General features: G+C 43.0%; 1 protein-coding gene across 1 annotated transcript; it reads right to left on the reverse strand.

Moving 5' to 3' along the window:
- Positions 1-4,600: 4,600 nt before the first annotated feature.
- On the reverse strand, positions 4,601-27,772 carry LOC307256417 (protocadherin-1-like). The gene is made up of 3 exons (XM_080035357.1): positions 27,144-27,772; positions 14,614-15,445; positions 4,601-8,696 (listed from the first exon to the last, which is right to left on the reverse strand). Exons 2-3 carry the CDS (start codon positions 15,421-15,423, stop codon positions 6,447-6,449), a joined length of 3,060 nt encoding a protein of 1,019 aa, XP_079891483.1. The 5' UTR covers positions 15,424-15,445; positions 27,144-27,772; the 3' UTR covers positions 4,601-6,446.

The following is a 27,772-nucleotide window of genomic DNA, read 5'->3' on the forward strand; positions in this document are numbered from 1 at the left end:
AAGGCTGAAAGGAAAGGCCGTTTGTGTGTGTGTGTGTGTGTGTGTGTGTGTGTGTGTGTGTGTGTGTGTGTGTGTGTGTGGGGGGAGAGTACCGAAGGAGAATGACCATATGCATCTGAAATAAGTGTTGCAGTGTTGACATTTGTATGGCAGACGTGCTCCAGCCTACAAGCTATAATCTGCAGCCTGACATTAGCGGTTCACTTCTATTTTATATTTGTTTGGTACTTTGTGAAACAAGCCACGACACAAGGCGCGTGTCTGTGTTTGTAGATACGCAGCCAATGTTTGTTGTTGGTAAAAGTCTGTGGCTCTAGTCACACTATCAGTTGAAGAGTGGCGACATCGGTGTTTTATTCAAATGCAGTCTCAAATGACAGCGATGGAAGGTGTCGTGCAATCATGAAAACAAAATATATCAAATGGAAATGTCTGCCCTTTTGTTTACTGATCGTTTACTCAAAGGAGAGCACAAAACATGCATTCTATATCGTTTATGTAATTTGCCGTGACATAATATAATGTAATGTGGATCAATAGGTAGGATTTTACAGTCAGAATAATTACATACAGTAAGCTTGAGTAACTGCCGACTGGCTTCTCCATAAATCCAATTCCCTGATCTCCTGTTTCCTCTCAGCCATGTCAGTTATCAGGAGGAAGAGCTCATAATGGAAACAGACGTGTTTTATTTTTACTCTGCCCATGTGTTGGAGTGGAGCATGCTCAGTGAGGATCTCTCAGTTTTGGAATCTTACAAAAGCAGCTCTGTCGAGTAGAACATCTTTAACAATAATTTAATTCAACTTCAAGTGAGGTGTTCTTTATTTTCAACTGCAGCTGGCTCCACCTGTATGCACATGCACACGCACACACACACACACACACACACATAGGGCTGATGATTATGTTGTGCAGAGTGATGTCCGTGTTCAGGAATGTGTGTGTTGTAGGGAAATAGTGTGGGTCTGTGTGCGTGTGTGTGTCTGTCTGTCTGCATTACAAAGGCCCCTTTGTCACCTGGTCCCACCCCTCACTCCTTTGAGCTATATGTATCTCCATGTCCCCATCATACCTGTTCCAACATGTGCCTACGTTTTTTACCTGTTTAACTTTCCTTTACACAGAAACATGAAGCCCATCAGATGGATGTTTCTGACATGATGTCATGTAACTGTTGTGCAACTGTGTGCTATGTCACTTTTAAAAAGAGCATATATACAGTACAGTGGGACATAAGTGCTGGTGTGAATACTTCTATACCACGGTTGGATGCCACTCGTTCTGTACTCACTCACAGTACCTGGTTAGTAACTCAGTGTACCTCCATGTCCTCTATACACAATTCATGTGCTAGGTGTTAAATCAACCAAAACTAAAAATAACTGTCCTAATAGATGCCTCCAAACAGCAAGAGTAACGTCTGAGTACTGTATTTGTACTTCACACTTTCCTCACAGCTGTGTCTGTGCCCAACGACATTTTTAGTGAGGCGAAATGACTGTAATTTTCTGGGGATAAAAAGCTTCTAGGTGGCGGGCTAATGGACATCATTATGGTTTCTTTTTCTGACAGTGAGCCGAACACCGCGGAGAGACAGAAAGGTCCTCTGTCCGTCAATGCGCGGAACCTTACTAAGTTTTTTGGAAAGCACCTGTTTTGAATTACGAGCAGGTCTTTTGGAATGGAAAACTCTTTGCTTGATGGCTGGTGTGACTGTACTTTATGATTCTGGGTGTGTTCGTTTCTATTGCATATTTATGATATCATGTGGGCACTTGGCATAGATAAAAGTGACCTTTTAGGGAAGTAGGTCAACGCTCTTATAATTATTGTGGTTGCTTCCTCTGTCGCTCCAAACCACTGGGAGAAAAATAATAATCTCAAGGCAACAAACATTCATTTTTGGCTTGTGAACCCTTAGTAAAAAATATACACATGTATAAACATCAGTTGGTCTGAGCAATTCCATATAGTTGTTTCCTTCTCTACTGAGGGATTTGTTATAGCCTAAAAAGGGGGTTATACATTAAGAAATAAAATAGTGTCACAGAAGTATTTGTGTTGTCAGATCCTGTTGGGCTAATTCACATGATATACGACTTATTTATTACAATGCTTTGGATAAGGTGGAACAATCTGCTCATTCAGCACGTCTCTGTTGATTCAACCTTGTGCTGATTGCATTAGTGGGGGTGTGTTGTCATAGGTACAGGTGAACAGAGAAAATCACAATCCAGGGAGTGTTATAGTGTGAGTGCTGCCAGCCAGACCCATGAGTTTAAAAGACTTAACAGATGCAAACACTACGGTGGAACACAAACATACTGAAACCAAAGAACATTCATGCAAATAGGAACAACAGGTGCAGCTTTAAGAGAGAAAAACAAGGTTGCAAAGTGAGGAAACAGAAACGCTGCTAGGAGCAAAAACACAAAAACATAAACTGTTTCCAGGTGACACTTAAGAGGTGATGAGAATGGCTTGGATATGCTTGCTGTTGCCTTGAAATGAGCTTAAATGCATTTTTTTGGTGGGAAAACAAGCATGTCATATCCTAACCGTCGCCATTTATTGTCCCCTGGATACAGATTCCGTCATCGCCCTTGCACACTTCAGTAGTTGGTTGTGTTTTCTCACTTTGCAACGTTTTTTTAAGCTGTAGTCAAGTGCGTTGCGTCATCTAACAGGAATGTACAGGTAATATGTCATTGGCCTTGCTTTGAGTTGCAGCAAAAGTTGTCTAGGTTAAACTCTGCTTCACCGCCAACATAGTGTCAATTAAGCCAGAGGCTTTCAGCTTGTCAGTGCACTTCAAATGAGGTGGTGAGCAGCAGCTAAAGCCCCCTCCTCCCCATCAATTGTTGTGGAAGTTTTTGTAAAAAGTTGCAGCCCACCTGATCCCACTGTCAGGAAGTTAGTTTCAGATGACGTAGAGGTTTTGAATGCGTTTTAGGGGCTAGATGATAAGTCAGAGGATCAGTTAGCTATATGGGCCATAACATGTCAGTTATTTCATATTGATACACTGGCCTACAACAAAGTAGTTCTGGGACAGACAGCATGTTTTGCTCCATTCGGTAGGTGTTTACATGGCAATATGTAATTCACTGTTGCAATTCATGAATTTATAGTCGGTATGTGGTAGAGGAACACTCCACTTAGGGCTTATATAAACCCACTCAAAGGCAATACACACACACACACACACACATCCATGCACGCATGCACAGTCGCACACACAAACAAACCCTCACTCTCTCAATTCCAAGGGCAGCGCTTTCCATAGACGAAGGGATTGTGTTAGATTGGATGTAGGGAGGGGGAGTTGGTCAGCACTTTGAGTCAGCACAGACACACACAGGTCGCTGTGTTACCATAGAGACAGCCGAGTTGGTCAGCGAACAAGTAGGATGGACGCGAATGGACTGTTAATGTGGATTCCAGCCGGGCGGGGGGATGGGGAGTGTGTGTGTGGGGGGGAGGGGACAGTGAGAGTCATTGACCTCTGACCTCTTCACTCTCGGCTGCTAATAACTGTTTCTGAGTGATATTTGACCTTTGACTCCAGCATGTTCAGCACCTGCTGTGTTGTTTTGATCTTGGTCCTTTGTGCAGTTTGCTGAAGTCAAAGGTGTGTTTGTGTGTGTGTGTGTGTGTGTGTCTGTGTAGGCCACATGCCAACAGGTGGGCTGCTGTAAACGATAAGTGACACAAAATGGTTAATGGGTTCATGTGATATGTTATGAAGAGAAACTGTGTTGTGCATCAACACATATTGTTTAGTATATAAGTCAAACTGCAATTTGAAATCTCCTCCTTAATGTTTTTGAGAATTTTCAAATGTTGTATTTAATGTTGCGATATCAATTGCATATTTATCGTTAACATCATCACTGCTGCAGATAAATGATTACAATTTGTACTTCTTATTGGCAGTGACAATTTTCAATGTCACTGATTGACCTGTTAAATCAGTTACTGCATGTAAGTAGAAGTTATAGTGTTTCTTGACTGCACTGCATTTATCAGGTTCCTGTAGTGACTTTGCAGATTTTACAAAGCTATAATGAGCTTCACTGCATAGCTTTACTGTTAATTAAAACATTTCATCATCTCTTCTGCGCAGTATTTTACATTTTTAAAGTTACTTATCAATGCTTTTGTTCTAGTTTGGGATTTGTTCTCTGCTGCTGGGACTCTTTAAGTAGATGAGTAGGAAACATCCACTGAACAAGGTAACATTATCCATTCAATAGTTAGGTCAGAAGTCTTTTGACTTTTGCACCATGTTTAGCCCTCTCAAAATGTGACCTGTATACATTGATTTCAATTGGACAGACATTCATCCTGTGTTATAAAAATGCACCACATACATTTTCTCTCCATGTGTGAAGGATGTCAATGCAAATGGGATACTGTACCTCCTACCTGCAAGCTTTCCCATTATTTCCAGTTCCCTCTTGTAACCCTTACCCACTTTTACAACCCAGTGAATGCACAGAAAGCGCCACTTTAACATTTTAAGCAAACATGTTTATTGAAATAAAATTCTTGCTTTTAGCTGTAAAAAACACAACAAAAAGAAAAACACTGTACAAGTATTTTACCCAATGAGGGGTACATGATTGAGCCGGTGTGTGAACGAGTTAATGTGAGAGTCTTGTGGCTTTAAGATCTCTTGACGCCTGTGAGCTCACAGTGCTAACAGGCTAAATATTAACTCAGCAGGAAAACTAGCGGGCTGCTAACACCGGCAGGAACTTAGCTCTAACCACGCTCTGAACTTCAGCTTCATGGACTATACATACGGTGGTGATGACAGTGAATATGCAGGTGTGTGTGTGTGTTAGTCTTTGGTAAAGGTATTCAGATGGGTTGAATAAAATGTCTTTAAAAAATAAGGGAGAACAATGAAATGCCCTTCTTTAGCACACACACACACAACACACAATAGCTTTGCAACATGAACAGCAGATGGAAAAGTACAAAACAAAACAAAATACTTGACATATCTTTCACATATATGTACATTCTGAACATCAGTACGTCACCTTAGTGATTGTCTCCGTGTTTTTTCACAGTGCACGTGACATTTTAAATTTTCACAGCCGCAAGTCTGTGGCATGAAAGCTTGCCACGGTCACGTAGTTAATTGCCCCCATCCCCCCCTTTTGTACATTAAATAGAATAGAGCAAGGCACTCTGGGTAAAAGAAGGCGAAAGCAGGGCGCCTGGAAAATTACCTGCTGTTAATCTGTGCAAACAATTGACTTTTAAACCCCGGTGATTGGGAAGACGGCAAAATTAAAAGTCGTATTTCAGCCGACCTGACAGGAGGTGCAGAGGTTACGAAATGGTTGTACTTAGGCCTAGTGTACCTTTTCCTTCATAGTGTAGAGGCTCTTAACGATTCTGACTCCCTTTTCTTTCTTCCTTTGCTGCTTGGCTCCCTGACCAAGCTGAAATTACGTTAAATTGGTCTGGACTGGATGGAAACACTCTAAAGTGCTGCTCAGCCAGTCTAGTTCCTGGCCAAAAGAAAGCCAAGAAACAATAAAAATGGGTACCTAACTAACTCAGGAATTCAGTCACTCTTTGTCACACTTCAACAACCTGATCCGGCCATAAAGAGCAGCTTTAAACCTCCAGTCTGCTCTCCAGAAGAAAAAAAAAAGAAAGAAAAACACATTCAGACTTAATGAGGATGTCAGCGTGAACCTTTCAAAGGCGGCACAAAGAATTCCAGATTCAAAACTTGTGAATAATAAGAAAGGAGAAACTCAAAATTCCTTCATGTAAACCATGTGAAAAGCTGAAACACAAATAAAACAAAAGAAAAACATATATTGAAGCTAAGGATAGACCTAAATGGGATTTCCAATATAAACAGAGAACAAACTATTTAGAATTCTAATCATCATATATCCTTGTCTCTTGTTTTTCCTGAAACAATACAAAACTGTGCTTTTGAGGATGATTAAGCCTTGTCTATGTTGTGCCTTAATACTTCAGGAACTTTTTCAACTTATGTCAGTAAATAAATACTGTATGAATTTAACATTTTCCTGTGCGACTTTGGAACATGAACAACAAAAAGTCAATACAAACATACAGTATGAAACAACCCTCCCACATGTTCTAGATCAACAGAGTTCATTTGTGGGGATTGTGGTCACCAAATATTGGCGGTTAAATATTGGTAAGCCCATATGTGGTCTATCCCGTTATGTAATCCTTAATGGTGTGAATATGGTGGCGTCCATGTTGAGGTGAATGAACCAAAATAACTGAACAGAACAGAACAGAACAGAAATGGTGAACACAACCAAACCAAACCAAAAATAAAAGGGATAACGGCCATTTGGAAGTGGGTGCTGTGCAGGGGAATCAGTGCAGTTTTGGTGGGAGAAAAAATTGGCAATGCCAAATAAGTCCCAGCGCGGCTACCACACCCGGTTGGTCCAATAAATGTCCCTTTGGTACATTGACGTGTTTGCGTACTCTCCTACCTGTTTGCTGCTGTATTTTGGCGGGTTGGCCTTGTAGCTGTAATCCGAATACTGGTCGGAGCCTGTGGAGTTGTTGTCTCCCGTTCCCACAAAGGTGTTGGTGGCGGGGAGGTCCTGCACGGCCTGGTGCTTCTTGGAGGCAGAGGGCGACTGTGGCTGCAGCATGATGGAAGGTAAGGGGGAGTTGGAGCGGTAGTGGCGCCCCAGGTCGGGGCTTCCCGGCGGGTAGTTAAGGGGCAGGTGGATTCTGGGACTGTCGTTGACGTTCTCATTGATGAGGTTGAACTTGAGGCCCTTCTGCAGGCTCGCCTCCTCGTCCTCCTCCAGTGGCTTAGCCGGTTTAGGGGCTTTCCCTTTTTTGCTCTTTTTCCCTTTGCCGTTTTTGGGTCCCTGCTTGGGTGCATAAAGGTCCTTACTCTCCTTCTTGCCGGCCTGGTAGCCACTCTTGGTGTCCTTCTGTAGCCGGTGTCTGATGAACACAACGGCTGCAATGACTAGAATCACACCGGCGATTCCCGCAAGGCTGCCGAACAAGATGTTGCTGCGTTGAGCAAGTGCGTAGTTGGGATCTCCGGCAATGTCCCTGTCCAGAGGGGTGTAGAGACTGTGTCCGACCAGCCCCTCAATGAAGGACACATTGGACTTGGTGTCATTGACAAAAACGTGGACTAGGGCAGTGGTGTGGCGGGGAGGTTTGCCTTTATCACTGACCTTCACCACCAGTCGGTGAAGCCCGTTGTGCTTTCCGGTGAATTCCTGTGCCAGTGTGATTTCCCCGCTGTTGGGCGAGATGTGGAACAGGTCATAGGGGTTGCCGCCTGTGATGGTGTAGACCAGCTCTGCATTGGGTCCAGAGTCAATGTCCTCAGCTTGAACCACCTCCACACGGGTCTCCGTCGGGGTTATTGGAGTCATGAATGTGTAGGTGGAGTTAGCCGGCTTGGTGACATAGGGGGCATTATCATTCTCGTCCAGGACATTGATGGTCACACCCACATAGGAGGATCGAGGTGGGTCACCAGAATCCACGGCCTTCAGGCGGAAGGTGTATGTGCTCTCTTTCTCACGGTCGAAGGAGATATGGGATAGGATGGTTCCCGTGCCGTTCTGGATGACAAACTTGCCATTGTCGGGTTCCACAAACAGATTCACGAAGGCGTTCTCGCCTTTATCGGCATCGGTGACAGTCACTACACCAACAGGATTGAGTGGAGCCATATTCTCGATGACAGAAAAGCTATAGTCGCTGAGCATGAACTTGGGGTCATTGTCATTGCGGTCAAGAACATTAATCACCACTGTAGCAGTGCCAGTTTTGCTAGGAACTCCCTTGTCTGCTGCTGCCACACGGAACTCGTAACGCTCCGTTTCTTCCCGATCCAGCAGGTTCCTCACACGAATCTCTCCAGTTTTGGCTTGAATTTCAAATAGCCTTGTGGCCGCGGACTCAATGATGCTATAGTGCAGCTCTGCATTGGTACCACTGTCCGCATCGGTCGCCACAACATCCAGAACCTTGTCACCTGGCTGGTTGCCCTCTGCAAAGTCCACCTCAAGCAACACAGGGGAAAAGATTGGCGTGTTGTCATTAATGTCTGTGACCTGGACTTTTAGGGAGTTGGTGCTGGACAGGGCTGGGTTCCCAGAATCCACAGCAACAATTTCAATCCTGTAATCCTTAACACGCTCATAATCCAGCAGAGTGGTTGTCTGCAGGAAGTATTTTCTCTTCCGATCATTGGCTGATTCGCTTGCAGGTCTGAGCTGAAATGGGACGTCACCAGCAACCACGCACGTCACCACCGCGTTTTCCCCCTCATCGCGGTCCGACACCTGGACCAATGCCACTGGAGTGCCGACGGGCATGTCCTCAGAGATGTTGGCCACACCGTTCTGGTGTGTCACCAACCCGATACCACGGATCTCAATTGCGGGGGCGTTGTCATTCTGGTCCCTGATGTTGATGGTGACCAGGACCTTGGAGCTCTTGGAGTTGGGCCCACGATCTTTGGCCACCACAAAGAACTTGAGGAAGCTCTCGTCTTCACGGTCAACCAAGCCCTTGACATAGATGATGCCTGTATTGCGGTCAATACGCAGTAGCCGCTGGACAGTATCTGAAGCCTGGTGGAGGCTGTAGTCAATCTCTCCATTGGTGCCGGTGTCTGCGTCGTTGGCTCTTACCTACAAGCACAAAAAAATAGGTTTACCATTTCACAGCCAACACCATCCAAGAACAACCACATATTCCTCTCCCGAAAATTATATTTTAGTCACTTTGCAGAACTATCTAGGACAACTTGATCACTTTAACAGGACACAGATGACAAAGCTAGTAGAAGCTTAAAATCTCCCTACTACATGACAATTGCTCCAAACACTAGAGTTGAGATGTTCATTTCTTCCGAGACGAGAATAGGGTGTTCCATAAATGCACCATATTCCTTTCATGACTTCAGTTTAATTTAAATGATTCTTTAGTTTTTTTTTAATTGCAAAGAGTTAATATCATCACTATTGCAACCCTTTTAAGCCCTGTGTGTTTTCCGCAGGGGGATTTCTGCTGTGTGAAACATAACACACGATCAAAGCTGAGTGCACACACCCACACACAACATCTAATGGCCGTGCAGTGGGTCACTGGCATCTAATGGGCAGAAGAGTGAATGTTAATGTTCCTCTCATTATCAGGAAAGCCCTGGCTCCTCAGGGCCCATTAGGAGACTGAAGAAGACAGACCAACAACGGCCACAATCTGGCTTCGTATGCCTACACCCAAAGTAAATGGAGCTAATTGGTCAATTAGGAGGTACCATCAGTCAGCACAATATCACTTAGGATATATTTGTTAGGACACCATTCTATGCATTCGTCTTAAACATTTGAATTGTGTTTATTCTATGCCATTGCAGCTGTGAAGAAATGTAGGTTGCTGTGTAGTTTTAAACAAATTATTTGTTGAACAGCAGAATCAAATGTCCCAGGTGCTGCTGATTCTTGGTTGTGTTAAGGCCTCACCTGGGACTTACTGTAATGTAATTAGAGTGTTCAAATGTTAAGACCTTTTTAAAGCTGAACTGAATCAGAGCCAAGCTTGCACTCAGACAAATACTCTCCTAAAATGTAAGTCCTAAAAAAATATTGCTTTCTTGAAAAACCACGAGAAAGGACATCTGGCAGTTGGATAAGATCATTTGAGCCAATTAAAACAAACAATAAACCTCATGTTGTTCAGAGCAAGGACACTGGAATCTATTTCAAATTCTGGCGGCGATGCCAATATTTGTAAAATAAATAGTTTGACATTTTGGGAAATGTCCTTCTTTGCTTTCCTGGCAAAAGGTAATTGAGAATGTGTAGGATAAACAAAGTAAGGGAAAAGGCGAGTCTGACTCTGTCTAATATTCAATATTTGTTAAATAATGAACATATATTGTTCCTTTTAATCTGTTTAACACCAACGTATATAAACAATACATTGAATGTATGGTGGTTTGTGTAATGTACTTGGTCAGGAGCAATAGCTGCAACAAACCAAAAATAAATAAAACATCTTGGGGAAAAAAACACATTTGACTGGATGGTGCGACCATAACAAACATGGTATAAAGGATTTTACCCTTCTGTGTAAACATTATAAAGCTTAAATGTAGAGCTGGGAGAGCCTATAACAGGATACCTGACATTGTCAATGTGGGAAGAAATCTACATTTAATTGAACATTTAAAGAGGAAATCTGGGTTTACAAGGTTATACAGCAAGCGGAACTCGAGGTGGATTTTCTTCTCGGAGTTTAGTTTATATTGCTACATAATAAATATCTGGTTTCCTGCCTGCTCTGGATCACAGACTGTGACAGACCGTCACAGGGACACCCGGGGGTGACCGTGGAAATCACTGATGCAAGTCGGAGAGGTTAAGGTTAAAGTAAGCATGAGAGTGAAATTACAATTTCTCCTGCGCATTGATTTGCTATCCTCTGATGTGTCTATACGCAGCAGACATCACCCAAACAGCGGTGAATTATTGACAGCTTCTGTGAATTGTGTATTGAACAGTTGAGCTGCTGGAGCAAAGTGCTGCTGTGATGAGGCCAGTGCTACGCTGGCTGCTTTCCAAGGCCACTCTGTCCAGTCACACAGCAAATATAAAAACTGTTTATCTACCAGTTAACCATTAACCAGCGGGAAAGACTGGTTTCTGAAATGTGCCGAACCCATTCTATGCACGTTTTAGTTGTTTTACAACAGTAAACCTCTGATTTCTACTTGCCATTTTTCAAACGAGACCTTCAATTTGTATGCTGGTTCTAAATCTGCTCACAGAGACGAGGGCTTTATTGTCTAAAAAATAATCCATCACGGTCTTTATCCTGTCTGGTTTATTGTTAACTAAAAGGCAATATAATTAGTAGTTCAGTGAGGACTTGAAGTAGCTGAAAGTCATTAGAGAAAATGATTCTGTAAACATTCTCAATTATTCTTTATAGATTTGAAGAGATCCTTCATCTGAAGAAAATGAACAATAATATTGGAAGAACAAAGTGACATTATTACAATCATCTTGTTAATCAGTCAAAGGAATCTTGATTATTCATTGATTAAAAGCCCCGGAAACCTTATGTCTCAATCATTTTAGTATTCTGATTGTCGGGGTCCTTTGTTAGCACACAGCTTTTCAAATCTGCCAAAGTTAGAGCAGTGTTGGTTATTTTACAGAGATTTCTGTCTTTTTCTCCGATCTGTTCAGTGTTAAACTCTTAATAAATAACAAATAAATATTTCCTCTCAAGTTAAAGGCTTTACCAAGGTTTACTTAATAGTGTTTTTATTGGACTTTAAACATTGATAGTTGTTTATTTGGACATAATAATTAAACCATGCTATTAAACAATTAATATTTTGACTTAAACTTACTTTTCCACAGTTCTTAACTACATCTCATAGACTTCATCGGTAGATTACCTAACTTCCTCAACTCCGTGAGTTTAGGAAAACCATGAGATGTGTATGAAAGCTGTGGAACTATCTGGTTAAGATTTGTACAATTAAATGTTTATGGGTAAACAAACAAACAAACAAACGTAAGAGAGAGCAGTGAGTTGAGATTTGTTTTTGTACAAATATTGAGGATGTTGAGAGAATGTTTCCTTATTAATATTTCTACCTACGTTTACAAAGTACATTGATTTAATGTTGTTAAAAGTTAAGCATTAATATGATGTTTCCGCCTCCATTGGACAACTTAAGCTAAGTTAAGGGTCCTCAGTCAACGCTGAGCATCACTTCTCAAAAACGTATGTTAAGTGAAATGAATTCTGTGGCTCTCTCAAATGCAATGAGCTCCCATCCAGAGCAATAATACCAATAAGCCCTGTGGATAATCTCATGACTGACTCAGATTAAGTCATACACGGCTGGGCTTGCCACGCAGCAGTCCGGGAGCGAGGAGGATGATACATGGAGGTAGCTCTATTTGGCACGATGTTCACTGAGCTACACCAGACCTTCCTGCTCTGTGGCCCACTGACCGAGACCTCATGTATTGGCCTGCCCCCCACCCCCCACCCCCTCTCCTGTCCAGCTCTCAAAGGTGGAGCCGCATCATTGGTTAATATGTGAGTGCACACGCAGATCCCACGCCCTGCTTCACCTACACTGCACCATCTGTCTGTACGGATAATTGAGCAGCGTATTATGTGCAGTCACTGTGCCGTTTCGTAGTCCTGCAGCTCTCAGCGTTAAAACCAAAAGGGCCAAAGGTTCAACTTGGATGGGTGGTGGCTGAGGAAAATGCTGCAGCAAGACACATTTTCCCTTGTATTAAATTGGTTTCTTACAAGTTGTTCTTTAGAGAGGAAGCAAAGGAGTATGTGGCCTTCACAACCTTAAAGAAAATCGCACATTTATATTTCCTCTTTTGCTGAGTTCTCACAGCATAAGGTTGTTTAATCTGACAAACTGAAGGAGTGATCTGGAAGGAAAAAAACATGCTAAAACTGGCACTGAATTTAAAAAATGCATGTAAGCTACAATGCTTAAAGCAGGTGAACATACTTTTATGAGTTGATACTGATTTGAATTAACAATATAGCATATAAATATTAATATTAATTCCTAAATCGGTGTCAAATCAATTCTTTGATCTATTCTGAAAGCCGCCCATCAGAAGCTGCTCCACCCAAATAATGTCTTTATATGACTTGTTTAGTCCAACCACCTCCCAAACCTACTGAATTAATGAAGCAGGAACCAGATGATGTCATGTTGGTCTCATCAATGACTAAATCCCTTATCAGAGTTTTTACCGATTCATTTACTGTCAATAAATCAAAAAGATATTGAGAAGCAGTAATAGTTATGGCCTACCAGAGATGGGGGTAAGTCACTAATGTGCAAGTCACAAGCAAGTCTCAAGTCATAACCTTCAAGTCTCAAGCAAGTCCAAGTCACTGTGGTGAGAATCAAGCAAGTCACAAGTCAAGTCATTGCTCAGGTCAAGCAAGTCACAAGTCAAGTCATACAAAAATCATATTATCTAACCCAGTTTCTACATTTAAAAGACCTGCATTTCACAGTTCTCTTCTTCATACCGTCATCGACAACATCATCCTTGAACTACGATTGAATTATTCTTGGTCTGACCGAGGGGTCTTCAACTAAAATTGAAATGGGTCCAGTTGACAACATTTTCTTACAGCAAAGGTCCGAATCTCATAATGTCTGCATCCAATAGCGACCCCTTATCTATCACATATGATCAACACCGCACATTTCCTTTTCTTTCAACCACATTTAGGCTACTTTCAATTTTCAAGTAGCTTACTTTTAACATGGAAAACAAGAAAGGCAAATAGTAACAGATAGCCTACTACTTAGGCTACACAAAACAGACACTTAAACCTGCAGTGTGTAGAATTTTGGGTTTTATTTCCTAGCAGATTTTGTAGAAAGTAATTATAATATCCATAAGTACATTTAATTTAGTGCATAATAGCTGAAAAAAATGTTTTGAATTATTTATTTTTCTCTTAGAAAGGGTCTCATATATGTCCATATTTCTGCATATTTTGGACCAAGGCCTAGTGCCGCCATCTTGAAAGTGTCATAGTTGGAATGTCATCAGGTGCATTGTTTAAAATTTAGAATTGTTCTTGTCCTTGAAGGCCACTGTAGCTTCTGTTATTATTCGAAAGGGTTGGGGTTACCCAGGGAGCGTTGCATTCTAGAACTTTCTAGAACTTTCTTGATGATGTCATATTACACACTGCACCTTTAATCCCCATAATGCATTTAGAATAAAACAGGGCAAGGATCTGCGCTATGGCAAAAATATCATATCACCTTTTATTTTATGGCAGGATCACATTTTGATTTATCCCGATTAATTAATTTTTCATACTGGGGGGCGAACTGTCATAACGGGCAGTTTGCTGTGCTGTCGGTGCGGGTGCGGCGGCTGTGAGCTGTCGGAAGGAGCCGGTGAACGTGGAAGGTTGAACTGCATCATATTAATAACCGCTGTTTTGTCTCACAGAGATGCTTATATAAAGCCTACAGTCCATGGAGGTAGGGCGCTCGATAAGGAAGCGTGCGTTATCAAGGCAGCAGCGCTGCAGGAAACGCTCGTTATTTTCGTTTTCTTTTACAAGACTTCCCGGGGCCGTTACAACGTGAAAAGGGAAGGGAAGAAGGCGCTACATATTTACTGTGATAAGCGTGTGGGAGGCTCACGTGAATTACTCTTGGTCTAGCCCATGGACATATAAAGAAAGGTCTAGCCGCCTCCATGACTGCTGCTCCTGTGTTGACCTGCTGACGCTGTTTGTCCGCGCAGCGCGCTGCATTGCACTGTAATCACCCGATCATGTTTCAAAATAAAACATAATTTCTAACGTAATCTAACTTTTAAAAATTCAAGTCATTTCGAGTCATCTGTCCCAAGTCTAAGTCAAGTCTCAAGTCATGAAGACCAAGTCAAAGTCAAGTCGAGTCTTTTATCAGTGTTAGTCAAGCAAGTCTCAAGTCCTCAAATTTGCGACTCGAGTCTGACTCGAGTCAAGTCATGTGACTCGAGTCCCCCATGTCTGTGGCCTACTGACCTGGAGCACAGTGTGTCCTAGCGGGCTGTTCTCTAATAATTCTGCCTCGTAGTGGCTCCTCTCAAACTTTGGCGCGTTGTCATTCTGGTCGGTGACAGTGACCCTCAGCAGAGCGCTGCTGACTCTGGCCGGCCTCCCTCCGTCCACCACCTTGATGTTCAGATCGTAGGAGTCCTTCTTCTCTCTGTCCAGGTTGCCCATGACCACAAGCTGCGGCTGTTTCTCCTCGCTATCAACAGCCACCTGTAGGCTGAAGAGCTGGTCTGCATCCGGCCCCGTGCTCAGTGAATACTCTGCCACGCCATTTGTACCGGAGTCCCTGTCTGAGGCCATGGGGATGGCGAAGAGAGCGCCCACGTTTGTGTTCTCCGGTATGGACAGGGTTAGTATTGGTGAGGAGAACTGCGGTGTGTTGTCGTTGATGTCCAGCACCTCTATGCGACCCTCTATCAGCCTTGGCCCCGTGCTGATGCCGTTCACCATGTCCGTGATGGACACCTCAAACTCCAGGAAGCATTTGTCGCCCTCGAACAGGTTGCGGCAGTCCCTCAGCGTCTCGCGGTCGATGGGGATGTCAGTGGTGTAGATTTCGCCCGTCTTGCCGTCCACCCGTAGGTAAGGCGTGCCCACCTCCAGCTTGTAGAGGTGGCCGGAGTCGGGCAGGCCCTGGTCGGCCGCCAGGCTGCCGATCAGCGTGTTGGGCGGCTGCTCCTCGGGAACGCGGTACAGGATGTCGGTGGGCGCGGCCTCACAGGAGAGAAGGAGGGCGATCGCAAGGAACAGAGGGACCTGCCACCGTAAGGACGCCATGTTTCTGCCCAACAGGACCACTCTGAAAAGATACAAGTAGAGGATAGATTAACAAGACCGCCCGTCACTCATCCGAAATGCATTATATACAGACAAGGAAAATCACGCAAAGTTGACCAGGGATTCACAGAGCTGCTCCACAATCGGATGTATGTCAGCGCTGTTAAAGGTGAACTATGTAACTTTGGGTAGGTCAGATAAGTGAACATTGTTTAAGGAACATTCTCAAAACTGAATAAATGCACTTAGCTTCCTCACAGGAAAATGTGATCCCTGGAACACTGTTTTAAGTTACTGTTTTATGATTGTTGTTTACAACAGCAAGGCCCACACCTCGTACAATTTAAACAAACCCCCCCTCCCCTGGAACTGCATAGTACACCTTTAAGGAATAGGTGATCGTATAGGTTTTTCTGGCTACTAAACATATCCCATGACGTTATTTGCGAGACCTGAGGGTGAGGAGGTTTGCATTGAGCAGAGAGCAGCCGAGCCGAACAGAGTGATAGCTTCCTCCTGCTGCCAGTCCAGCTCTCTGACAGGAAGACAAACCGCACGCTGCTGCTGCAGGCCCCACTCCGCCAAAAAGTACTGACGTAAAGGCAGCCAAAAGGAACGGTACCCTTTCTAGTGTCAGCAACTTTATAAAACCTTTCTATGCTGATTACCAAAGACTGAAAGACAAATGTCCCCCCCTTCCCCCCTTGTTAAGAGTGTAGTGGATGCCTGCAGTCATAATATACAGCAGAGCAAAATTCAGCTAATTCTCTAATCTGGTGCTGAACGTGAACGTTGTAGCTATGAGTGTCACATTCACTATTACATAAAACCCTGCCATGCGACAGCCAGGGTCGAATTTCAAGTGGCAAGACGCCTGTCAAGCTGTGAGAACGGTTACTGAATTAATTATGTTACAGATCACTGAGTTAACAGCCATGATGACGCTGCCTGAGTGATTCAGTTTTATTTTGAAAATCTCAACCACTTTCCTCAAAATTTCGGCTCCTGTAGAATGCAGACAGAATGTTTTTTTTTGTTGGCACAAGCTGTGAGGTCCTTGGCCTCTGAAAGCTCCAGGTTCACTGGGAGTCAAGTGGTATGTAGTAAATTATTAAATAGCATTTAAGAATATGTTATGAGCTTTAAGATGCATCCTGTATCATTACCTCAGTCAAAATCTATTGTTACAAACAACGTGTTTGCAAGACTAATGTTCCAAAATAAAATTAAATATTGTCGTATTATTGTATTTGGCTGCTAGAAGACGTTCACAGTGTTGTGCCTGTTTATTTGCATGGAAAATGGCAGAAATGATCAGACATTTGGGAAGGTGTGGAGTATATTTAAGATGCAAAATAATGCCTTAAACATAGATTAAACACTCAGGCCTGTGAGGCTGCTTGCTAGGATCATAAACTCAGATTAAGAGTTTTTCAACGTCAATTTGAATGAAAAAAACAAGCGCACATCTGTGTTATCCGTCTGCTTAAACGTAATTTAAGATTTAAAACACGTTACATAACCTCACTTAAGCTTAAACAAAACGGTGAATTCAGATTTGGGATGATGTGTTTCACTTTGTGTTCAAAGTTGAAACGTTTCACTCTCAAACTGACCTTTTAACGATACATCGCTGGTGTTTTCAAAGAGTTACATTTGAGCCAGACTCTTTCAGATATAAACTCCCTCTGTCTGATCCACCTCCTTTTCTTTTAGCTTTTTTTCAATGTTTTTATCTTGGCAGTAACTCATCTCAGACACGCTGTTCGTTCTATTGGAGTTTCTCGGCTGCGGGTCGCCAAGGTTAATCTGGAGAGCTTTTTTTTGTTCTCCTCATGTCCTTGATTTGCAGAGGAACACACACACACACACACACACACACACACACACACACACACAAACACACTCTCCGATCTTCCTACATGCACACACTCATGAAGCAGGAAGCTTTGGTTCTCCTCCTTCTCTGACCACTGCAACACTGATGAGTTTACTGTGTACTACTGAATAGTGTGTGTGTGTGTGTGTGTGTGTGTGTGTGTGTGTGTGTGTGTGTTTAGTAAAAGCTTGTGTTTTCTCTAAGCCTGTTAAGCACCCTACAGTGTGAGGCAGAAGTCGGGCCTTGCACGCATTCGTTCGGTTGACATGACATGAATTAACGCTCTGAATTCTTCCAGCAGCTCCCGTCCTGCACACAACCAACATTAAAAGACGGTTTTGAAGTTAGTTGGAATTCCAAATGACTCTCCACGCATCAGAACACCACCTCTGTTAGTCCACACACAGATAAAAGTCTTCTCGGCTTACATTGATGTTAAAGAGAGAAAAGCAGAAAATCCCAACAGTTGAGAAGGAGAGAGAGGCTGAAAGCAGCAAAGTTGTTTGACATTACTGCTGCCTGCCCCCCCGCTGTGACACACACACCTAATTACCCCCGTACGCATGTGAATGAGTTTGTGTGTGTGTAAGTAGGGGGTGTTGCTGTGTTTGCAAGTGTGAATGTGCATGTGAATACCCTTGAGTGTGTGTGTGTGTGGGCTACAGTGTAAAGTATACATGTGTGTGTTTTTCTTTTCTCAAATTTTCCTCCAGAGCTGCCAAATACCACCGAATGCCGCCGACCTTTGACCTCTGACCCCGCGCTGCATTTTCACACGTCACCGCGGAAACAGAGTCGAGACAAAACACTGTTGACTGGCCGACATCCAATCTGCTAATAATGTACAACCGAGCACAACAGTCTGTCTGCGCCGAGCCAAACCAATCCGACCAGTCAGGCCTGTTGTCAAGAGGATGTGGTGGCGACACATTTGCAATGTCTGCGGTGAACGTTAACCTAATTTGTCCCGTTCCATTTTCAATATATCATTCATTTTAGCAACTTTTAAACTTAAAAAAATGCACTTGAATGTAACTTAACCATTGAATATATTTTTTATAATCATCTAATACCTGGTTTTTAACAGACCGTGATTCTAGTATACTCTCTATAATAAACATTTGTTCACAATGAACGCTATAAACTGAACTGTGTTTGTTTTTGCTTGTGTATTAACGTGAAACCTCACACTGCTGCTCTGTCCTGAAAGCTCAGTTTGTGACCTCATGTTTTGGCCTGCAGCTCCATGTGAACCAGATACAACACAAGGGGACATGGGTGAATGATTTACTTTTTTTTGTGTTGTCCGACAGTCACATATACGTGTTCTTTATGATGTTTACTTGTGATGAGATACTCAAATTTGGGGACGCCATATTATAAATGCAAATGTGTTGTCTACTAGAGACAGTGGGATCTTCACTTGAGTTAAAAAAATCATCTCAAGAGTCTCAAATCAAGGGACGTGAGTTTGAGCAATGTTCGGTTGCAATGAGAAACACACTAGCTGCTCACTGCAAGTAGAAACAAACCTGACATGATTTAAAGTAATAAAGACTTATGCTGTCATAATACTTTTCTTTTAAACAAAGGTACATTGATATTTCCATGTGACGATAGAAAAGTCCATAAAACTTTTTATGACTTTCATTAGTTTAGAACCTTAACGCCTAGCCTGGTTTAAAGTTGAAATTCAAGATTTCATAGCTCTTGAAAACTGAAAACACCGAAACTCACAACTTGTAACGACCACACGAAACCTAACAGCAACCCGACACCCGCTGCTCTAGTTCACTGCTGTCAGCTCCCAGCTGACATGAGAATTACTGTATGAAGCCTGTAATGTAAACTGTAACATGTAGAATTGGGGTCATGGTAGGTTTGGGAGTAAAACGAAAAAAACTAACTGTATGCAGGGAATTATCATTGTTTATCTTCCAGATTTCTCATGTTAGCATGTTTGTTCACATGTGGTGTGTACTATGTCAGTGTGTGTGTGTGTTGTCTTCTCTAGGGACGGGCCCCGGGTGAGCCAGGGATCGTCCAGCTCGTCCCTTTTCCCACAGTCTAAAACTTTCTCACCAACTTGCTGCTGTTTGCATGAGTTTGTGCATAAGGCGGAGGAGTGTTTATGTTCGTGTACAAGGAAACCGAGCCAACAAACTGCTGGAACCAGTCTGTGTGTGTGTCTGTGTGTCATTTGTGTGTGTCTTGTAGTACAAAGACATAGGAGGTCCGAGGACTGTAACATTTCCATGTGTAAAGCGCCAGGCAGTATAACTGGTTCAGGGTTTGACTCCGGGAGATAAAGCCTCACAATAGGGTACATAGAATAAGAGTAGAGAGAGGGGAGGGTCCAGACAACAGCACTCGTCTGTACATTACAAAGCAGGCACAATAGCCCTGTTACCACCCACCGAGTGTGTGTGTAATTGTTCACTATTGATATTCAGAGTGTGTCGCCATGTTAATGTCCCACCTGCATCACAGTTTAACTACTGCACATTACATTACATTAGAAAGGCATGCTCTGGAGTTCCAGCTGCCCCTACATTACACTGCATTAACCCAGCTCACACAGCTATATCCCCCCCATGTCCATCTATGTAATACAAACTCTAAAGTCAATGAAATACTACTATCCCTCCAGTTCAATACTTTTCTATTACGCTTATCATTGGGGCCTACAGATAGAAACCCGTGTATTAATGGATTGCGATATAATACCAGCATTGCTCAAAGTCACTGGCAGCAGCTCACCGCAGAGCTGTTTCGCTTATTAAAAATTGCTGTCATAAGTTATCGATAATGTCTGTTAATGATACAAGAGATTAGAGGGTGGACCACCAGAGGGTACTTTGATGTACCAAAGTACAGCGCATTACAGCACTAAACAAACTGATGTGCAACCGCAGAGTTGGACAACACGGAAAAGACTTTTGCCATTACATTATGAATCATTTTAAATTGGAATACTGAATCGTATATTGTGATAAAGACATCAAAAAACTATTAAGAGACAAAATACCCCGACTGCAGTGTCTGTTAGTGGTGTGTCCAGTTCATTTAATACCTTACTCTTTAGCACACATGTAAAAAAAACAAACATGTGAATCAAGATGTTAACATCAACAGTCCAGATCAAACTACTATCAAATCTATAATTTAAACACCCACACAACTAGTCTATTTTAGACATGCTACATGAGGCTGGGCTACTGACCTGGTAAACTTTAAAGGTCCCATATAACAAAAGCTGTCCCACTTCTTGGTTCTCCCAGTGCTGTACTGACCGTACATCTTTAGTGCTGCATGAGTATGGTAAGTTTAAACTACAGAGTCCAACCAACAGCTCTCGTGACCATAACAAACAGCCCATTGGCTACATTCCAAATGGCCCGCCCACCAGACTTAAAAAATAAAAATAAAAATACGGCCGTTTTTCTGTTTGCTTCCAAATAACTGTTTTTAGAGTTGCATAGTTTAGATCAATAACCCTGCGATGTGGCATGACCAATAATGTATGCAGTATCTGATCCGGTGCTCATAGGTGATTACTCATACTGCATACTGTACTCTAAACTTCAGATAAGAGCTCAGGATCAAACCTCAATACAACCGATGTGTTCACAATACCAAAAGCTGGCGTCAAGTGTCTGCTCATATCCCTGTTGATTTATTCCTTGTTCCAATAGTATCAGAGTCCCATCTACACTGACACACCACATATTTTTTACTAAAATCCTGATTGCTGACATTTAAAATGTAGAGCTGTTTTACCTTAATTTAAAGGTTTAAATATGTCTGGTAGACTGAGGTTATCTTCATTTCAATGATTCCCAAACCCTGCCGTATATAATAATACCAGTCTGCTGCTGTTAATTTGAACTAATTAGTTAATCTCTTGTTCTTAGGGAAATATGTATTGATGTGAGCTTGTGTTTGTGTGACATAAATCAAATTAAGTCATCTGCATTACATAGAAGGTGGAATAATCCCTGGCATGTTTTTTTTTTGTAATTGCAGTGATGTGATTTTCAGTAATTAGATGGGCACATTATCAGACCAATTACAAAGCATGGAAATATGACAACTATGCAGACAAACCTGGCAACCAACAGCTGGCTGAGTGGTAACCTAACTGGAAACCACTCCCCAAAGTTTCTGTCTGGCCTCACAGGAGAGTAGTTGTATGCAGGTGTGTGTTCCTTATACCTCACTAACCTGAATGTCTAGAATTACAAGTTCATACAAACCAGACATGGCTTGAATTAAATATGATACACACACACACACACACACACACACACACACACACACACACACACACACACACACACACACACACACACACACACACACACACACATGAAAGAAATCAAAAGGCGCTTTGATGTTTTCAGATTTCAAAAGGACAGGATGTTCATGGTGGAGGTGAGCTCTCCGGACAGTCCAGTGTGTGTGTGTGTGTGTGTGTGTGAGAGAGAGTGTGTGTGTGTGTGTGGTCCCCCCCGCCGTCCTGCAGCACAAAAGGGATTACTCTAATGACTCCATTCCCTGCCATTGTTTGATCCATATGTGCGCACACACACTCACACAAATCTCCCTATTCAAATGCAGCAGCCAACTGTTGCCAGAGCTTTTCTGCTGCCTGAAACCACTTTGTGTGTGTATGTGTGTGTGTGAGAGCAGCATGGATTTAGGGCCGGGTTGTGCTTTGTACTCATTGTCCAACCAAGTCTAAAAGCTAAAGTTGCATTAGCGTTTTGAATGACCACACTCGAAAATAGGGTGAAAACCCTGTTGTCATAGAGACATTCTCCTATCGTTTGAATATGAAAAGTTGTTCAAACCGATGGCCACTTTCACATCTCCGTACACCTGGACAGCTGCTGCGCAAAGTGGATGCTATTGCCAGACGCTCAGTTTTGAAGTTAAACATACAAAGTGCCCAAGTGTGTGCTCAGGCGTGTGCCGGCAAATAACATTTGTTTAGAAAGCGTGTGAAAGAGAGACCGCAGGATGTATCCAGGTGAGGTAATGTATTTAAATTTGACTATGAAGTAAGCATTGATATCATTAAAGTTAGGGAAACAACACAGGATGTTCCGGTCTGCCTACCGTATATCGTTTTGTCTAAGTTCCAGGGAGACTTTTTTATACTGTGTTTGGTATGTAGAAAAACATATTGAGGTTAGCTGGTCACAATACAGACAATACACTGACATGCCAAACATCACATGCATGAAACCACTAAGGAAAATAAACAAACAATCAAATAAACTTCTCACACAAAATATACCAATTATAATAAACATGGCACCTTTAACGCGCCTCGGGCTCAGCACACACTGGCAGCAGGTGTTGTGTTATTCTGTGTGGTGTTTTATGAACTGCGTCCGCACCTTGTGTAAATAGTTTTGTGTGCAGCAGCTAGAGAAAGCTATCAGGTGTCCAAGGCTGAGAGTGAAAGGAATGTATGTGACGGAGGCAGCCAGTCTCACGTGACAGCCATTCCACTGTCAGACATGCACCTTTGAGTTACAATGAGCTGACTCACTGGTTTTTATGGTTCCACGGCAGGTTTCGGTGCATTGTGTCTATACTTCCTGTTATTTTCTGTGAGTCTTGCTCAGAGGCACTGTGGCAGGACTGACTGGTTCAGGGTTCAAACACTTGACCTTGAAGTGACAGGATGCGTTTCTCTAACGTCTGCGCACACACACAGACACACACACACACTGATCAGCTGGCAGCAGCAGAAGGGGATTAAGGGAGTGGATGGCAGACGAACAGAAGGCTGGTACAAAGTAAAGACCGGGCATCATAAAATCCGCAGCAACATACTAATTCCACATGTCAGGCGGAATGAAAACACACTACAGCTGTCAGCACCTTAGCATGTCCACTAATATCTCCAAACTGTTGCTCTGTTGAATATGATAACGTGTTTATTGCAAATAAACTGAAAATGTCATCTATGGATTTTCATTTGTGTTTCACTTCTTTTCAGTTCAGACAACAGATAAGAGCACAGCCAAAGTTAGAAAATGTTATGTGTTCTTTAATGTAGGATATTGCTAAAGGCCATGTGATTGTTTTATAAGGATCCCTTCAATTTGTAATTCAAAAGCTGTGACCGAGCAAGGTGATTGAAGAAAATCTCTGTGCAGTTAACCAGATAACCAGATGGCTTAACTCCAAAGCCAATTAATCCACCTCATCAACAACAATTTACATAATCAATTAATCGCTTCAGTCATTTATCAAGAAAAAAGGTGAGTCTTGTTCATGCTCTGTATGTACGGCTGTGCTGCTTTTCTCACATTACTGTACGTTGAATTACATTTTTGGATATTTTGGATGACAGAATGGTTGGACCAGACAAGCTAGGGGTTACGGGTTAAAGGTTAGCTATAGGGCTAATGTTAAAGCATTGCATATTACATCAGCTCCCGCATCGTCTAACTGTGAACAGGCAGAGACGTGGGAAATGGCATCTGGTGATTAGAGTGTGTTTGAAACCATCTAACTGTCTGCAACCCTTTCTACTGATGGGCACAAAAAGGAAAAAAAGAAAAGAAAAGGAAAATCAATACAGCAATATAATGTCGGCTCAATAAAGGTGCTTTTAGTCCCGTTTACGACAGGAAATGTCTGTCCATCTGTCTCACTGCAGAGTGTCTCAACCACCAGCTGAAAGCTTTACGTGAGGGCTGTGGATGTTTGTCATTCCGTCTGGATGATTCCTAATGGTTTTAGTGGACCTCCGTGACCCGTTTATTTTTTTTTGTCTTTAATCAAAGACTTGCCAAAACGATCACAGTTGCCTCAGATGAATGACATCTGATACAATGACTGTCATGGCAGCTTTGGTCTATCGGAGCGTTCGGATACAAGTTGAATGGTGTCTGCATGCATTTCACACCACAGTCCACAATTCATTTCATAGTTTTCTTTTCACGGGAAAAAATAAATATATATATGTCACTAACATTCGCTTTTTTTTCTTTAAAAATTCGGAAAAAATTTGTACGTATAAAGATTAATCAAACTAAACAATATGATAACTCATGATTTAAGTTGTAATGCTTTCAAATCGGCCGGGAGTCACAGGTATATAGAACAATTCTTGTTTGGTTTTGCCTGACAGGATGCTTTGTTACCAGGTATTCTGGTCACCTATCTAGTTTCTGTGCTTTTGTTGTGGATCGTAACTAAACAAACAAAGGGTTGTATGTGTGTGGATATTGATCAGCTGCCAAATATGTGTCATTTTCCAGTAGTGATTAACATCGCACTTGCCATATTGAAAAAAGAAAATGATTAACAAATTGTCTTCCATGAGAACCTGACAAACCACAAGCATGCAAGTGTTTGAGTTCCGCAGACCTATTCGCTCAGGTGTTGTCACACACACACACACACAAAAGGAAACCTGCCGTGAAAATTATTTAATGGGGAATCGTGGACACCTCTTTCTCTGCAGAGCGGGGGTGTGAATGTGTGTGCGCTTCCATTTCGCACGCCAAACCCATTTCCACTCTCCCAGTTCCCCATTTTAATGACGGCCATTCACGACATGGCTCGCTCACATCTCCAATTTTTTACGCAGAAATGTGCAGAACGGACTCTATTCGACCTCCTTCCTCAAATGGCTTTTTTCCCCTTCTTTTCATCCTCTTCCTCTCCCTGCTGAGTAATCCCCCACCTCTGACCCTCTCTCACCCTCCCACAGAGACACAGCAGATCACCCTGAAGAAGTGTGTTGTTGTTTTATCTGCTGAAAATTGGACAGATGCGTCTTCCGAATTACAGGAGGGAAGAGAGGAATCCCAAAGCTTGCTATAAAAGCTCAGACCAGGGCCCGCCATCCAAACTGGCCACAAATCTCAATTAGAGTATCTCCACCTTATCTACCACAACTGCAAAATACACCTGAAGATGTGTTTACAGTGTTGAAAAAAATCAGAGCAGGGGTTACGCTGTAAGTGCAACAATTTTTTGTGTGTTTTCAGAATGTTTTTTTCTGACATCCATATTACATGTTTAACTGCGATTTTAAGACAGGCAACAAGGCTCAGCTTGTTTTAACCATGTGCAAGAGGCCAGGAAAAAAGAAAACACCTGCTGACAGATTTGCATTTGGCTGAAGAATACCACCAACGCAGATGGTGTGTACTCCAGTTAATCCAGGTACTACACAGACCCCTCGGGCTCAACGTGAACGTGGCGAGGTCTTAGGTTTCAAACTGAGTCTCCGCAAACACAAGAGCCGTCTCAGAGTCTTTCTGCAACGAGTGGTTCTCAAGAAATGACAAGAGTGAGAAGACAGGGGGAGAATTAGGGAACGGGGTGAAAGGTCAGGTGAAGCAACAAACCAACCAACAGATACAGTATACACACCCGTTTTCCCATGAGCGCTCACAAAACATCGCTAGAATGTTCACACAGCGGTCTTAAAGGGGGGACATTTCAAACCGAAGGTGGCGTTTACTACTACAGCTCATTCTCTGTCAGGAAAAGGCAGATGCCGTTTGCATGTAAATACCAAACTCTCTCTCTCTCTCTCTACCGCCTCCTTCCCTTCTTTTTATTTCTCTCTCCCTCCCTCCATTTCTATATATGTACAGCAGGTCGAACGCCCACTCTCTCTCTCTCTTTCTCTCTTCCCCTCTCCACCACAGCAGCAGAGAAGCAGAGGAGGACTGCTGAGAAACCTGGGGGGACTGGACAAACTGGATTTCCCGAGTGACGGTGCGCGCTTGCAATGCAGTGCAGCCGTGGCTTACCACCTGCCCCTCTTGCCCACTTTTACAGTTTACACTTAAAACTCCACTGTCTTTATTTGCATTTAAGTTCATGTTAACAGGACATACAGCGGGATAACGCTCATTGCAGGAGGGTGATTGGGTTATCATGAAGGTAAAGGCTGTCAAATGTGATGCAACAGGTGCCTGGGAGGCCCCAGGTGCGGTGTGAGGGTTTACGGGTGGAATAGATAGTGGGAGATACTGTATTGGATGCTCCCTCGCCTGTGTGACTGGTTTATGAGCAGCCCTCAGATGAATGGACTGTTGTATTGTTGCTTTAAGCAGCCGCAGGAATCCCTGAAGGCAGCTTAGCTCAAATACTAGTTAGAAGACAGAAACCTCTGATGTAACGACAGGCTTTTTTTAATTGTCATTTTATATTATTCTCGATGGACCGAAAGTCCCTGAAGAACTCTTAAAGCTTCAGATGGTGAAATCCCTCAGTGATGATGTTCCTATGTGCACTATAGGGAACTGCAAGTATAAGCCTACTGTACTCTCTCCTTCTGAAATGCATAATGTTTACAGGGTTACTGTAGTGATTTTTTTTTCAGTTTCAGAGACGTGGGAAGCCTGGCTTGACCCACAGGAAGCTGTGTTTTATTACTGATGGACATGTAGGTAATGTTGAGGACGGAAAGGGGTCGATTTATGGATCAATAGCACTGTAGTGTAATATAGGTAAAATACCCATCAGATTAGACTGAATATGGACATTCAATCGCGTTAAATGGCTTTATTCGACCAACAAGTGTTTTAAATCCATCTGTTCGAACGTCGTAAACGCCCGTGTGCCATCGAAGACACGTACTCTCCATCGAGTGTGTTTTTTTAATTAAGATGCAACCGCTCATCCGGGCGAAAATGAGAATAAAGTAGCCTGATACTCCTGTTACCGTGCGTAAAGCTTGTCCTACAGAGCACACTGACAGTATAGGATTTGGATGCAACTATAAATATGTCACATAAGAATGTTGTTATGTAAAGATCTAGTATTCAAATGTGTGTCTGTGTAGAGAAGTTCCTACCTGGATCGGGTGAGAGCCGCGCGGTTCCCCAGCTTTGAGCGCTCCAGCCCGGCTAAAGGCTCCGCTCCTCCTCGGTACCTAAACGGAGCTCCTCCAAACCTCCAGGTAAAAAAAAAAACGAAATTAACAATCCACGCCGGAAAGACAAAAATCCTTAAAACAAATCAAACAATCCAACTGGACATGCAGGGGTAATTATTCCTCCAAATCCTCTCACTATTTCTGTCCAGTTTGAATGTCGTGAGCGGGGCTTCGCGTCAACCGGCAGGTTCCTTCCTCTCTACGGGGGGACAGCTGGAGCCCAGCCGGGGCAAAGGAGCCCGTCCCTGCTACTCCGTGACGTTACAACCGGGCGGTCTGTACCGACAGCAGCAACAGCATCCTCCTCCGCTGATGGCAAGCTTGGAGAGGCAGTGGGGTGGATGGAGAGATGGTGGTGGTGAGAGTGAGTGGATGGAGCACCGGGACTGGGGAGTGAAAAATGGTTAAAAATCACTAAAGCAAAGAAACACTAGGTCCATGAGTTTCGTTTCCAGCTGCGGTCGTCCAGTAAAGTTTCCACCGCTCTGCCGCTTCAAACTCTGTCCGCCCACCGGTCCAGCAGCACGGAGCAGGTCGCGCGGCTGCAC

This window comes from Ammodytes marinus (assembly GCF_949987685.1).
Source record: "Ammodytes marinus genome assembly, chromosome: 10".
Lineage (NCBI taxonomy): Eukaryota > Metazoa > Chordata > Actinopteri > Uranoscopiformes > Ammodytidae > Ammodytes > Ammodytes marinus.

Bases quoted from the DNA above. Each gene is read 5' to 3' on its own strand.
- LOC307256417 (XM_080035357.1), bottom strand. From the start codon at position 15,423: ATGGCGTCCTTACGGTGGCAGGTCCCTCTGTTCCTTGCGATCGCCCTC. The intron at 8,697-14,613 runs GTCAGTAGGCCA...TTGTGCTTGTAG, and splicing joins TAGGACACACTGTGCTCCAG to GTAAGAGCCAACGACGCAGA.